The sequence below is a fragment of the Ctenocephalides felis genome, unplaced genomic scaffold, assembly GCF_003426905.1.
Source record: "Ctenocephalides felis isolate EL2017-DRISC unplaced genomic scaffold, ASM342690v1 CF-g0.4_SCAFFOLD_00845, whole genome shotgun sequence".
Taxonomy (NCBI): Eukaryota; Metazoa; Arthropoda; class Insecta; order Siphonaptera; family Pulicidae; genus Ctenocephalides; species Ctenocephalides felis.
In genome coordinates, this window is record NW_020536999.1 from 93,576,266 (window position 1) to 93,593,705 (window position 17,440).

Genomic DNA, 17,440 nt, shown 5'->3' on the forward strand with positions numbered 1-17,440 from the left:
TAATTTATATAAGATTTTATTTAGAAATGAGTTATACTTTAATATGTCTACTATATCAACAAATACTAAAATTGATAATTTTATAGACGTAAAAAACAATCTGATTAATGTTTTATGCCACCAACACATTGACAACTTTAGTTTTATATGAACATTATCATTTTAGGAGTACCTCAGGGTAGGCTAATTTATATAAGATTTTATTTAGAAATGAGTTATACTTTAATATGTCTACTATAACAACAGATATTATAATTGATAATTTTATAGACGTAAAAAACAATCTGATTAATGTTTTATGCCACCAACTCATTGACAACTTTAGTTTTATATGAACATTATCATTTTAGGAGTACCTCAGGCTAGGCTAATTTATATAAGATTTTATTTAGAAATGAGTTATACTTTAATATGTCTACTATATCAACAAATACTAAAATTGATAATTTTATAGACGTAAAAAACAATCTGATTAATGTTTTATGCCACCAACACATTGACAACTTTAGTTTTATATGAACATTATCATTTTAGGAGTACCTCAGGGTAGGCTAATTTATATAAGATTTTATTTAGAAATGAGTTATACTTTAATATGTCTACTATAACAAACGATATTATAATTGATGAATTTATAGACGTAAAAAATAATCTGGTTAAATTTCTATGCCACCAACACATTGACAACTTCAGTTTACTATGAACATTATCATTTTAGGTGTACCTCAGGGTAGGCAGGGTAGACATGTTTTTATTTAAAATGAGTTATACGTTAAAATGAGTTATATGTTATTATCTACTATAATAACCGATACTTTCTTATGTAAAAATATATGAATATAGAAATATTTTTTTATATTTATGCAGTTACTTATTTGCGACAAGGCAAACTGTTTACTATTTTATTTCAGCAAGTATAAAAACAATTATGAATCTTCTGTATATAAATTGTGTCAAGTCATCAATTAGAGCTTTCTTTAATTATATAATTATTTATATATTTATATATATATATATATATATATATATATATATAATATATATGTATGTAAAATTATATTATGATTACAGAAAGTGACTCAACACGTTTCGGAATTACAATGATGTCCAATTCTGCTCCTGGCTATATATCTATATATATATAACACTTTATAAAAAAAGTGTTATACATTTATATACATATATCTAATTATATTTAAAACTTTCTAATTTTCTTTCATTAAATATTAATTTGTTAGAAAACAATGATGCTTCATTAAAGATAAGTTAAGACGATTAATGCAAAATCTCGCATAATACGACACCTTGCGTCGTTCCCAGCACTTTGAAAAATTTTTTCCTCATAATGCATAATACGTTTTCACGTTTAAGACGCGTTTTTGTTATATTGTTATTTGTTTAATAAAAACTTCTTAAGTTAAAGATATATTTGTACCTTGCACCTGATTATTTTAATATAACATTTTATTGATGGGAAGTTTCAAGCTCTTCAGGACGTACTGATTGTACTAGAATGTTGTATTTTTAGTATGTTATTTTTTAATGTGTCTTTTATGATTTGTGATATTAAAATTGGTGAGTTTTGTTAGAACATTTTGATTTATTGTTAATATTGTATGAAAAGTGATAAGTACACTATTGCCAAATTTTTTTTTTTATAGAGTATAGTAATGAATATTTTAAAGAGCTCTTCAGGACTTTCTGTTAGTACTAAGATTTAACACATTGATATGTTTATTAATATACCTAGTACAAAAATTAGACAGTTTTCTTAGAATATTTTGCGTTATTTACAATAATCTGTAAAAAGTACACTCTTTGACCCATTTTTCAGAATGGTTCTTCATACAAAAAATTGATGGTTTTGAGCTTTTGAGCGAACATACTATTGGATCTAGAAACTTGTAAATTATGTATGTTATACTTTAATATGTCTACTATAAGACCTAGTATTAGAATTGATGAGTTCACTCACAAAAATTTAAAATATTGATAGTAATCTATGAAAAGTACACTATCTGATCCATTGTTATAATGTTCAAGAGTAAAGTTATTGGTGCATTTTGAAGAACTCTTCAGGGCGTATTAATAGGAGTAGAAAGTTATATTTTTAGTATGTTATACTTTAATATGTCTACTAAAATACCTAGTACTCGAATTAATAAATTTCCTCAGAAAATTTTAAGATAATAACAGTAATCCATAACAAGTACACAATTAAACTCTATGCTAGGATGTATTTATTGGATTGAAATGACGATTCTAAAGAGCTCTTCAGGACGTACTGAACGTTCTAAAATCTTGTAAATTTAGTATGTTATAATTTAATATATCTACCATAAGACGTAGTCTAGATTTGATAAATTTTCTCAGAAAGTTTTGAAATATTATAGGTAATCCGTAAAAAGTACACTATTAAACTCTTTGCTGGGATGTATTTAAAGTATTGAAGTAACAGTTTTAAAGAGCTCTTCAGGACGTAATTTCAGTATGTTATACTTTAATATGTCTACTATAACACCTAGTACTAGATTTGATAAGTTTTCTCAGACAGTTTTTAAATATTAATTATCATCCATAAAAAGTACACAATTAAACTATATGCTAGGATGTATTTGATTGATTGAAGTGACGGTTTTAAGGAGATCTTTAGAACGTATTTTAGGTTCTAGAATCTTATAAATTTAGTATGTTATACTTTAATATGTCTACTATAACACCTAGTACTAGAATTAATATGTTTTCTCAAAAATATTTTGTTTTCTAAAAACTAAACTCTTATCTTTTATGAAATAAAGTCATTGGAAGGTTTGAAAGAACTCTTCAGGACGAACTGTTGGTACTAGAATTCTAGAATTTTAGTATGTTATACTTTGATATATTAGTTACAATACTTGGTGCAGAATTAGTAAGTTTTCTTCGAAAATTTTGAGTTATTTACAAAAATACAAAGAGAACACGATTAGAGATTTCCAAAATATCTAATTTGATCTCCTCAAAAAGTATTGTTAGTGCCAAAATGCTTAAATTTGAGTATTTTAAATTTACTGAAACTCTACTTTTTGAGTCTTAATTAAAAAAACTCCAATATTGCTTTTTTATATTTATAACTATTACTTGAACTGTTTTGAAATTTTATTACACTTCATAATATTAAAAAAAAAATTATATCGTTTATCAATTTGATTCAGAGTTAAATTTCCTAAGAAGTTTTACTTCAATTGTACAAATTGTAGTACAGATTTTAATTATATAGATTTGTTCAAACATTTGACATACATAATTGCAAATTTAAATATAACCTTTATCAAATTTAGCTTTTCAATTTTTTTTCACGAAATAGTTTACCTGCATAATTTGTTTATAAAAAAAATATAACATCATTTACAATTCCCAAAAATTTTGCAACATGACCTCTGACTTCATTGGAATCAATTTGGAAATAAATATGATCTTCAAAATCAATTTGTAATATAATAAAAATTTGCATTAGACGATATAAATATCAATTTTGTGACATTGAATAATAAAAATTTGAAAGTGCAAGCATTGCAAATTTTTACATTAGCACATCTTTGCTAAATGATGTAATTATGTAATAGATTTTGTTAACTAATAGAATTTTATTTGTTATTAACAATTAGAATACATTTATGTTATTGATAGATAATTGTGCACGAATTTGTTAATAACAAATGCAAATGTTTTTGTAAAATAACATATTGATATTAAATATTTATGTTTGGTAATGGAATTAGAACTTCTTAAAAAAATGGATCAATTTAAGAGAGAGTTAAACCTGAAGAGCTCCTTGAAATTGATATTTTTATAGAAAAAAGCATACAAGTCCTAGAAAACTCTTTGATACCATATTGCGATTTATCATTCACTAATTTTAGTAGTTGAGTGATGAATAAAATAACTTAAAGACACTTTTCCAAAAATCATGTCTTTTTAGAAATGACTTTAAAAACTATAAATTATCTACTAATTAAAAATGAACATAATTGATATTAATATTTATAGTAGGAGCATTTAGGTATGTTATGCCCAAATTGCTACCATAAAGTACATTCAATTCGTCCTTAAAACTATTTTAAAAATTATCTTCAGTTTAGTAATAGACATTTTGATAATACGTTTTTTAGTGTACTTATATGTATATATATATATATATATATATATATATATATATATATATATATTTATTGGAAACAATTTTATGCAAAAATTTGTTCTGCTTTTAATTATGTAGCATCATGGAATTTTTTTCTATTACTCATTCTTCAAAAATTGTTTAGTTTTATTACTTCATATATAATATATATATATATATATATAAATGTTTTATAGTCTAGTTCTTTCTAAAAAGCATTTCTCTATATTTAAATATATATTTGTATATATAAATATATATATATATATATATATATATAAAATGAATTCATTCGAAAACAATAATTAAAGATCTCCATTTTTATATTTTAATGAATGCGTAAGAATTGTTCGTTATGTTCCAATTATTTTCCATCGAAATTCTTATAAGATTTTTTTTAACGTTAAGATTTTATGTAGGTGAGAATCTTAATGGACTAATGTTAAAATTTGTTCAAAAAGACAATAGAATTACTTTATGATATAAAAATTGTATATATGTATGAGATTTTAAAACGATTTCCTGGATGATAAGCTACTTTAAGGTCCCTGTACTTTGGAACTTTGAACATATATTATTTTTTACCTTTTTGCTAATAAATTTTTTTATTAAAATTGTTATTAAAAATTATTTAATACAATAATTTATTTATGTATATGGTTATGTATCTAATTAAAAATCAATCAATTATTTAATAGTTAGCACCTAATTTATTAATTTATTTATGATAGTTATTAAAAAACTGAAATTAAATTAATGTATTAATTTATTTAATTAATAGATAATTATTTAGAATTTTTTTTACTTAATTTTTTTTTCAATTTAATAAGTACGCATAATCATAACATTACTTATTGTAATTGGATCTTTAGAAATAAAAAATACATAGATAAATAAATAATATTGTATGATTATTTTTTCTTATAGAAGATAATGTTAAAGAAACAAAAAATAATTCATATTCTGAATAATTTTTTTTTTAAATTTAATGTGACTTTTTAAACATATATTTTTATATAAAAGAAACGAAAGAAATGTTATAAATTTAATAAACCTTAAACAAATTATATATTAGAAAAAAAAATTGTATTTGCATTCTAAAATATGTTCATACATATATAATAATAAATAATATTTTAATATAATTTTTAATTGGATACATTATTCTTTATCTGTCAAAGTTTAAAATCGTTCCAATATTTTTCAAAAAAAAAAGAGAGAAAGAATAATTATAAAATATTTTTTCTATTCATGAAATAAAAAATATTAGAGTTTCTTATTAGTTATTATTTAAGCAATTGAAGAATATTGTGTCAAGTAAATTTTTTTTACAAAATAAACGATGTAGTTAAATATATGTGGATTTTTCATAATGACTGATCAAGATTGTTTTAATTTAAAGAAAAAATACTAAAATATATTTATGATTATGTTTCCAACAATTTTTACAATTCAGTAAATTTGCTCCTAATTTTTATTCAATAAATTTAACACATTAAGTATAACCAAAAATTAATTTTATTTAATAACAAATGATAATTCTCTGAATTTTGATTATTAAAAAAATAAAATCATCCTAAAGAAATATTAAATTATATTTTTAAATAAAATTAATATTCGAAACAGAAAAACGTACATTGTTAAATGCAAAAAAAATCTCAGGTATAAAATAGACGTATAAACAAATATAAATAGAGTTTTTAAATTAGACCAAAAATTGAAGTAATACAAAATTGTTTAATAGCAATTTTATTTAAAGAGAAAAAAATAATATTATTTAAATTATTTAAATTTGCCCCCAATTATAAGAAAATGCTACTACCAATTTTTATTTGTAAAAAAAGGGTTGTCAAATTAGATCAAAAAAAGTGATAAAAAATAGTTGAATAGTAATTTCATTTAAAGACAAATCAAACAAAAAAATCAAGTATTTTTTAAATTATCTAAATTATTTAATAAATTTTACACATTAAGTATAAATAAAAAATGAATTAAGAACGAATGATAATTATTTTAATTTTGATTATTAAAAGAAATTAAATCATCCTGAAGAAATATTTAGATACATTATTCACAAACATTTTTAAATGAAAACAAATCCTAGTTATAAAAAATGTACCAATTTTTTTTGTAAAAAAATAGGGTTTATGACCAAATTAGACCAAAAAATGAAGTAATAAAAAAAACTGTTTAATACCGACAAAAAAGCCCTCCAAAAAATTCAGGTATTATTTATATTCCATATAGGTATTAAACTTAATAACAAATGTTAGTATTAATAATTAATTTATTATTATTTTTTTTATTCTCTCTTTTATTTACAACTGTCCAGTTAAAGACATTCAATAAATTTGTGAAATTAATAAATATTAAAAAAAAGTATTTTAAAAAAATTATTATCAAATATCAAAATATAATTAAAAATTTTTCAATATTTTGTCAATCGGTAAACAATCATTAATGATGATTATAATTATAAATTATAAATCATTTATAAAATTTTGTCAATAATAAAATTTTGAAATTGATTGCTTATAAAAATTTATAAAAATATTTTAATTATTTTTTTTTAATTTTTACACTATATATATATATATATATATATATATATATATATTAATTTTAATATTATAATTTTCCACTAACCGTCAACGTGAAGGGCTTCATCTTGCGCCCAGTCCTGTTTCCTTTTCCACTGCACTTAATATTAATATAATTTATTTAACCAAATAAATAAACATATAAATAAATAGCCACTATAAATATAAATAAATTTATTATTTTTTAACAACAATTTAAGAACAATTTGTCGACCAGTTCGGCCGCTGACTGACTTCAAATTCCGTACGATTCGTCGTTTTATACTTACTGCAAGTATGTGTTGGTGAAAGTATGTATGTGTGGATAGAATCTTATACTTTCGGACTGCGAAAGTTTAAGAGGAAATTGTTTAAGATGGACTAGGGCTCATCCGTAGGGGGGACCTGAATCAGAGGTCCCGGGTTCGATACCCACTTCGAGCAGCCTGTTGTCAGGCAGCGGTGATAACAATTTTCACTTGGAAATATAGATAGTAATATGTTTCCAAGTGAAAATAGCTCTCACCCGCACAATAAAAATACTCGCCCTATTACAAAAATTGTAATAATAATATTTATCATATAGAGATGTGACAACTGATTGGGTTGTCATCTGTCAAATTGTCAATTGTCAATTGTCATGTGTTAAGACTAGTATTAAGTCAAATCAGTACAACAGCTTAAGGGACTTGGGTTCTGATTGTTGTTCAAAAAAAAAAAATTATAAAATGGACTTATAAGAAGAAGTGATTGTTATAACGTTCTTATTAACTTCCCGTAGGGTAACTTATAGTAATCGCAATAAAATAAAAAATAAACATTTTTGCATATCTTTACGTTTCAGAGGTTTCTGAAGGTATGTTAAAACCTTAGAAAAAATGGATGTAGGGAAAAGTTCCCAAGTGGGGAACATCTAAGGTTATTTATAAATGAATCAAAAAATATTTTACGAAATGTTCACTAAATTATGATTTATGTTAACTTCCCGTAGGGTAAGTTCTAGTGATCGCAAAAAATCGAAAATGAACATTTTTATATATCTTTACGTTTCAGAGGTTTCTGAACATTTTGGCATACCTTAGAAAAAATGGATATATGTGTGTGTATACGGATACAAATTTTCGTCGACGATTTCGGGAACACGGTTCAACCGATTTCAATTATTTGATTGCTGTTGATAAGGAGACCTGCTGATTAGTTTTTGGCATAGGCAGGTCTAGCCGTTCCGAAGATATGGGGCAAAAAGTGCCACAAACGGTAACTCAGTTTCTAAGAGAACGAAGCACCGCTTTTAATCATTCAAAAAACATTCAATTTGTATTGACGGAATGACGATGTGATAAAGTTTTGAGAAGGCAGGTTTAGCGGTTTCGGAGATCTAGTAAAAAAATTTAAAAAAAATGCCATTTGGCGGTCAAAAATGATCATTAGACATATGCACATCAAATTATCAGATATTTTATAGAGATTTATAGAGTATAAATTTTGTTCACATTCCTATGGGTTCCGTACCAATGTTTATCCGTTAGACGGTAACGCGGCGCTTACGCGCTTCAATATTTCGTCACTATGCAGTTAAACTGGTATGATTGCTTTGAGAAAAAGTTCAAAATTTTCAAAATATTTCAAAATTCCTCAAAACTCTGTCAAACTTTAGGAAAAATTGTATGTATGTATGTGTGTGTGTGTGTGTGCGGATACAATTTTCTGTCGACGATTTCGGAAACACGAATCAACCGGTTTGAATAATTAAAAAAAACACTCGATTTGTATCAATGGGGAGACATGCTTGAAAAAAAGTTCAAAATTTTCAAAATATTTCAAAATATAAGAAATTTTCTCAACACTTTGTCATACCTCAGAAAAAAAATGATGTATGTGTCTGCAGATACCATTTTTTATTGACGATTTTGGAAACACAGATCAATCTATTTGAATAATTAAAAAAAAACACTCGATTCGTATTGATGGGGAGACATGCTAAAAGTTCAAAATTTCCAAAATATTTCAAAATTTCTCAACACTCTGTCAAACCTTAGAAAAAAAATGAAGTATGTGTGTGTATGCGTGTGTGTTTGTGTGACGATTTCGGAAACACTCGATTTGTATTTATGGCGAGATGTGCCGATTAGTTTTTAACGAAGGCAAGTTCAACCGTTTCGAAGATACGAGGCAAAAAGTTCCAAAAAATACAAATCAGTTTTTGAGCAAACGGTGCATACGATTCGAAGGATTCACTGTAAGATAACAATTATTTTAAATTTGAGTTTTGGAAACAATGAGTTCAAAAATGGTTAGACTGATCTGTATAAAAAATGTGAAACCTCACAAGACCTAACTTTAATCTTATAAAAAATTAAATTGCAATACTGAATTATAAGTCTAATAAATTGGCACTAATCTAATAATTAAAATTACACTAAAATCAAGTAAGTGATATAACAATAATTTGCCCAATTAATTTAATAATAATTAATTAAATTAATTAATCATCAAATCGAAAGAAACGACTTGACTAATACATGTTAATGATAATGGAATATTTTTGTAATTATACTTAAAAAAAATAGTAATTAGTTACTTAAAATCAAATTAGAATTTATTTTGTTGGTTTAAACTTGTTTAAAATGTTAATTGGAAAGAAACGGTTCTACTGGTTATTGCTCAAAATAATTTGTTATTATTTTCATTTATTATTTTATATAAAAATCAATAGAAACAAATATTTTTTTGCTTTCTCTGGCATTATTTTAAGAAATTTTGCCATAAAAAAACTTCAAAAATTTTATATATTAAAATAATAAAAAAAAGGTTGTGTTAAACATATATACATTAGAATGCTTATTCAAAATAATTGGTTTTACTGATTATTTATCAGATTAATTCATTATTATTTATTTAAAAGTAATATTATAAAAATAAGATTTTATTTAAAAATAGATTCAGTACAGTGAATTCAGTCTTCTTCAAAATTCAAGAAATTATTTTTAGCTTTTTCTAACATTGTTTTATTAAATTATGATATATAAAAAATTTAAAAATTGTTCTATATCTATTATTAATGTATTTAATAACAGTTTTCATGTTAATTAAACTATTAATAAAAATTTATTATTAATTAAATCTTTAAGTTTGTGTTCAAACGACGCATTGACATCTTTTTACTAAAACAAGATTTTAATGATATGCTAAGAAACAAACCTGCATTATTTATCTTGTATCTTTTAAGCCATTCGATTAATGTGAATTATGTATTCGGCAAATTTATTTAAAATTAAATAATCTACAACGTTATCTAACAACAAAATGCTATACAACAACTCGATATACTCCAAAATTGCCTCAGAAAATATTTTCTCAATTCTGGTACACATTTTTTTTACTTAACAAATTGTTGTTAAGTGATTACTTGCATAATTGATTGTTAGTAATTATTCTTATATGAAATATGTCATTGTTATTATTTTTATAAATTAATTTGTTACATAAATACACTTTGAAAGGTTTGACAAAAAAAGTTTGATGAAGATTTCGTCTGCAAAGTAATTTCAGAATCAATTTGTTGCTATTGAGGCAACAATGTAAATATGTCGACATTGAAAAAAATTGGATGAGGAAATATAAATGTATATATATATATATATATGTGTGTGTGTGTGTGTGTGTGTATATATATATATAATATATTTCATTTAGTACCTTTTCATTACCTCAGAATGTATTTTAAAACCAAGTGCATTGTTATTGAAAAAAAAAGAGTGCGCGTAAGGATTACACGCAATTGAAGTAAAACTTATTGGCTACTGTACAAGATGATATTTAAGTAAAAATAAATACATCATATAACAATTTTGAATAATGTTTATTAGTAATATGGTAACACTCGTGATGCACATATTTATTAGGGTCAACCATTATACACATTTATATAACGATAAATTATAAACTATATATTTATAATAGCATTAAAAATATGTACAAGATTTAAAAACAATAATGTAATTAAAGTCATACTTCAAATATGATATGATCGGTTTGTCATTGTAATTAGCATTTGGGACTTGGACCTTTATTAGAGAAATGAAGTAATTGCTGATTAATAAATTCTATAATATTCGTTCACACAGTGGATTATGTTAGACAACGCCTAAACAAATATTGTTTTCGCAAATTCACTCATCATGTAATATATATGTTTGAAGAACTTCATGTAATTAAAATTAACATACATTTATTGACTGCTTGTATTTTTTTTTTACTTTTTCACTGGTGATACAATCTCATTCTTTGAACAGTTGTAATATTTGTCTTGCCTAAAAATATTTTCCATTTTAATAACTTCAAAGATTTATAGAAACTACAAATAATATAGAAATAATTTCTAATCAATAAACTTCCGTTTGTACACGCCACATATGTTTAATTTGTTTTATTATTTTCAAGAAACAGGGTAAAATATTCTTCTGATTCAGGCATTTTTTCAAGATTTGCACTACGATGTAACTTTAAAATGTTTATTTATTTATGTCGATTTCCTTGTTGGTATTGGTACGCATACAACGACAGATCTCTATTAACATGCACGACGACTAATCACAATCGACCCGTTTGAGTAGAGGAAGTTACTTCTTCAAGAAGTCATACTGATTTAAATTAAAATGCTGGTTTGAAAATCTAAATTAATATATACAAAACCTTTCTGGGAACCATTCCAGACTGATAAGATATCAAATGCTTTTGAACCGATATGATTTCAAGAATCAAAACGCTTTCATCTATCTTTTATATTTGGCTATATTTGTCATTTTTTCTTTATAAAGTGAAAACCGACTTCTTTCACTAGAAAAACGGTTTTCGAATTCCATAATTTTCGCCTAAAAACCGGTTTTTGAAAACCGACAAACCCTAATAAGTACCATTTGTATAGTAGTGCACTTTTGAAGAAAATAATTCATTATTTTATTTTATGTCAAATATATATATATATATATATATATATATATATATACCTTATATATATATATATATATATTAATATATATTTCTTATTAATTTTAAACAAAAAAATTATTAAAATAAATTTTATTTTTAATAGAAGCCTTAATAGTATCTGGATTTGATATATAAATTCATTTTAAAAAATTTTGGTGAATCATTATAGTTCTACTAACATTTTCCCCAAATTTTATTTTGTAACTTAAATAGTTTAGTTATAAAAAAAAATCACAAATCACTTTATTATATAAATATGTAGTACATAGGTCAATATAAATTTCGACTGTTACTTTCAAAAGTCGTTAACTTAATGATTATCTTATTTTTTCTCATATATTATGTAACGTAATCGTCAATAAAACGATTTTGTTTATTTCACTAACTCTATAAAACGATTTATTGATTTTTATAACGATTTTGTAACAATTGTAATAAAAAAATAATATATAGTTATTTTATTTCGAAGAAATTTATGTACGTTGCTGTAACAGCAGGCGAGGCAAAAATTGTGATAATTGAAATATTTTGGTTTTCAAATGCATTTTTCAAATACAAAAATTATTTATACAAAGTTGATATGTATGAGAAATTTGTAGATAATTATCTTTTATTAAATCTCACACATATTTAAGATAAACACATAAGTTTAGAAGTTCTTGTACCAAATATAAGAAAATGTCTGTCGTGCTTGGGTTGATTTCAAAATAAGCTTACTAATATTAGTAATTATTTTAAAATTTTATTATATATGACAAATTTATAGATAATTTTATCATCTTCATATTTGGCATATAAAGTTTTTAGATAGATAATTCTACAACTATAGTGTATACCCAAAAACAGTTTCATCGATTTTCAATCAAAAACTAATTTATTATAAATTATTTCTTTTAAAAACGCACCAAAAGTTTTCCATCATGCCGACAAAAAGTTGCTGTTGCTATAGAATTTTTAAAAATATACATTTTTATAATTATACATAATAACAAATTTATAGATAATTTTATAAGCTTTAAAATTTACTAATAATTCTTGCACAAAACAAAAAAAAATCATAACTTATAGTACAAAATATAACAAAAAGCACTTGATTCATGCATTTTACATACAATTTTCACAATGCAATATATTAATAAAAATGATAAATTATAAATCATATATTTATAATAGCATTACAAATATGTATAATATTTAAAAAGAATAATGTAATTAAAGTCATACTTCAAATATGACATGATCGGTTTGTCATTGTAATTAGCATTTAGAAATGAATCTTTATTAGAGAATTGAAGTAATTGCTAATTAATAAAATCTATAATACTCGTTTTCACAGTGGATTCTGTTAAACAATGCCTGAACAAATATTGTTTTTGCAACTTCACTCATCATGTAATAATTATTTTTAAAGAACTTCATGTAATTAAAATTAACATACATTCATTGACTACTTGTATTTTTTTTACTTTTTCGCTGGCGATCAAATAGCTTTCTTTGAACAGCTGTAATATCTGTCTTGCCTAAAAAATATTTTCTATTTTATTAACTTTAAAGATTTACAGAAACTACGAATAATATAGAAATAATTTCTAATCAATAAACTTACGTTTAGTACACGGCACAAATGTTTAATTTGTTTCATTATTTTCAAAGAACAGAGTAGAATATTCTTCTGACTCAGGCATTTTTCTTTAAATCAAGATTTGTACTACTATGTAACTTTAAAATGTTTATTTATCTATGCCGATTTTTTTGTTGATATCGGTACGCATACAACGTTGATGCCGGTACGCATACAACGACAGACCTCTATTCACATACACGACGACTAATCACAATCGACCCGTAAAGAAATGATTTCATCGAGAGCGAATGACGAATCATTGGCACTCGACTCTGCCGTAACGCACTTCCGTTGCATTTGTACGGATTTACACCTTAGTCGCGCCTAAAGAAGTTTATACTTCAAAACAGTGTTTAAAGAAATTTTTATATGAATAGTTTTATAGACAATTTTATCAGCTTCAAATTTGCAGGACATTTTAAATCAAAATTTTCAATAATTTTAAAGTTGCATCAAAAAATACCAGAAATTGTACCTTTATATTTTACCAAATGTGTTATTGTTTTTTAACATCTACGGGTCTCTTGGGGTCACAAACAGACATATGCTTTTACTTTTATCTTCTTCAAAAACAAATTTGAGGTCAATGATGATATTCGAAAGATGTTTATCAAAAGTTATTGATCTTTCAAGAATCTATTTTAAAATTCCATCAATGTCTTTCGATGAAGAAATTTTGCAATCGCACATTTTAATGCGTAAAACACCATTGGTGTAATAGCAAGGTAAAGATATACATTTTATAACAAAATTATGTTTTCAGTTGCCATTTATAAGTATACCGAGTTGCTCTAGAGTTATTTGGTGTTAGACAAAAGTGTAGACTGTTCAATTTTGAACAAATTTTGCTAATACATCATTCATATTAATCGAATGGTTCAAAAGTTATGGAACATGTATCAAAGGAATGCACTTGTCCAAATATAGAAAATATTTCTATAAAATATCGAACTATAATATAAGTTTGTTATATAGTGGTACACTATAAACTTCTTAGGAAAATGATTTTTTATAAATTTTGCAAATTTCCAAAATTATTGAATTTTTTTTGATAGTTACACTATAAGTATAGTAACATTTGTGTAAAGTTTTATAATCACAACTAGCTCAGATTTGTTGCAAAATTTATCAAAATTTTACCATCAATATTTTTACTTCAAAGTCTTCTATTTACTTAAATTTCTTCGAGTGCTTGTTATGTAAATAAACTACTCAAATAAAAAATCATTTAAACGAGCGTGTAATTTTTGTTTAAGTGTTATGTTTAGAATAATAACAAAATTAACTATAATCGTGTTATGAATATTGATCGAGTATTATAAACAAGTGTTATGAAACTAAACACTTGATGTATGAGGAGAGAGACAAGTGTTATATTTGAAAATTATACACTTTGAGAATTTGTTGTAAATTATATGTTGCAGATAGATGGGTGAAATTTCGCACAAATTTTGCTATAAGTATTATAAACGAGTGTAAAAAGTTTTGTTGGGATTTAGTAGTTAGTAAATTCGTTATAATTTTTTTCTTCAAAAAGTGCACTTAGCAAAACTTGTATGTTAGACTGTTATACAAAATTTTGATAATTTTTTGTACAAAATCTGAGTAAGGAATCAGAATGAAATTTTGCACAGAAATTGCTGCAACTCTAGTGTATATACACAAAAAGTTTCACCAATTTTCGACAATCCACTAATTTGTGAAAAATTATAAAGTCTATGAAAATCTATAAAAAACGTATCACATTAAAGTAAATAATTTTATATTCATACATAGAGATTTGACGGCATTTTGCAAAAATTCGAAGACATCTCTGAAATTAAAATTTTGCATAAATAAGACTACAACTTTTATAAATTAAGTTTGAAAATTTTGAAAAATTATTTTTCTTAAAAGTGCACTACTAGTTTTTTTTTCATAAAACTCCTTTATCTACCGTGAGAAATGGCCTGAAAATGCCAAAAATAGCAAAAAATCTATTCAAATTTGACATATATATCATTCCAAATAATCATCTGCATTTCTAGATTAAGTAATCATAGTTTTTTACTGAATTTTTTATCGTTTAAAACACTTTTAATTATGTAATACGAAAGTGTAATTCGTATGCGTTGTTGTGGTTTTCTCATGAAAATAATAGGATAGCTGATGGAAATAATATCTAACTGTAAGATTTTTATTTAGGACAAAAAATATTGAAAAATGTAAGTTATAGTAACTAATATTGTTTGTGATACCATACTAATTGTATTTTTAAAATGGTTCAAAAATTTTGGTGTTCATGTTGAAATATACATAGTTTTTCTATGGTTTATATTGTTAGACTTTTAGAACAATTAATTTTGTACAATTTTTTTAATACACCAGCTATATTAATCGAATGATTTGAAAGTTACAACAGATAAAATAAATATAAACTAATTTACAACATCCTAGTCTACAAAGTTGTTGTAAAAACAGAGTTTTATTTTCTTTCACTCTCAAATATAGAAAATTGTAGAAGAAAAACACTTTTTTAGACACCTGGATTTCTTGCAAAACTATTTGAATTAATAAATATTAAGTTTTAGATTTCTTTCTTTCTCTCTTTCTTTTTCCTTTCTCTCTCCTTTCTTTTTCCTTACTCTCTTCTTTCTTTTTCCTTACTCTCTTCTTTCTTTTTCCTTACTCTCTCTTTTCTTTTTCCTTACTCTCTCCTCTCTTTTTCCTTACTCTTTCCTTTCTTTTTCCTATCTCTCTTCCTTTTTTCTTTCTCTCTCATTTCTTTTCAATTTCTTCTCTCTCACTGTCTTTCTCTCTTTCCTCTCTCTTTTGTTCCTTACTCTCTTCTTTTCTACTTGTCTTTCTTTCTCCCTTTTCTCTTTAGTATTTAACAAATTAATAATAATTGTCTTTTAATTCTGAATAAATAAATACATTTTTTAATAGTCCTTGTATTCAATCTTAATGGTTAATCATAATCTTGGGTTTGTTATTTCTGTATATATATATATATATATATATATATATATATATTATATATATATATATATATATATATATCTTGATATGATTTTCAGCCAGTCGTCAAAATAAAAGAAACAAATAAATGCAAATTATTTATTTAAAATATACGTTTTGACACGGATTGTGTGTCATCATTCAGCAATTCTTTGTTAACAGTATCTAAAAAAAAATTTACAAAGATTTTTTTACGCAACGACTGCAACGCCAACGAGAAACCACGTGGCACCCAGAAGGGAAGAAAGTTAATTTTAGGGAATGTTAAACCGTAAGGACAAAAATTTGGATGAAAGATAGTTGATTTTTAGGGAATGTTACTAACTATCTTTCATCCAAATTTTTGTCTTCACGGTTTAACATAATATACTAAATGCACCGCACCGCAAAATCAATGATTTTCTTCCTCTTCCTGGTTTATTATTTCTATTACTGTTTTATTACCATTAATTAATGATCATTAACCACTCTTTATTCGTTTTTATGTTTTTTCCGAGCCAAACTTGTGCTTCCATACTTCCTGGCCCTGTGCTTCGGCTTTCAGTTCCCTGCTTTGTTTTCTCGCGTGAGTCGTCAACCATCTGCATTCTTCTTCAGCCCTATTTTTTCAGTCCTATCTTGCCTTAGACGGAGGATAGAATATAGAATATTTTTTCTCCTAGCGACATCTATTTTCCAACTGCGCCCTATTCCTTCTCTTTCCTATTTGATATTTCGTGACTCATCTAGTTGACCTTGATTGAGAATTCAGACTCCGACGATCGTTGGTGGGGCAGTATAATGAGCGACTTGTAACGGATAACACATAATGCTAATTTAGGTTTTTATATCTTAGATTTCAAATTATAACACACTGATGATGAGACAAACCTAGTCCCAAAACGTTTGTAAAATTATTATTTAATAAATTAGTGCAAGAAAGAGTGTTGTTTGTTCATATTTCTAAAATATATATATATATATATATATATATATATATATATATATAAACCAGCTCTTCGTCTAATTGTGTTTTTACTCTTGATTTAGTTTTTTGTTTATTAATTCAGACTCATCATTAAGTGACTTTATGGTTTCGATGGCCTAAAT

The 17,440-nt window shown here is 24.6% G+C and overlaps 1 protein-coding gene across 1 annotated transcript in view; it reads right to left on the minus strand.

The window, feature by feature from the left end:
- LOC113363081 (golgin subfamily A member 6-like protein 22) overlaps positions 1 to 16,938 on the minus strand; it is a 24,471-nt gene extending 7,533 nt beyond the window's left edge. The window contains exon 1 of the mRNA XM_026605568.1: positions 16,855 to 16,938. Within this exon, the coding sequence (XP_026461353.1) occupies positions 16,855 to 16,938 (84 nt within the window). The remainder of the gene's footprint in view (positions 1 to 16,854) is intronic.
- Between the last annotated feature and the right edge of the window lie 502 nt (positions 16,939 to 17,440).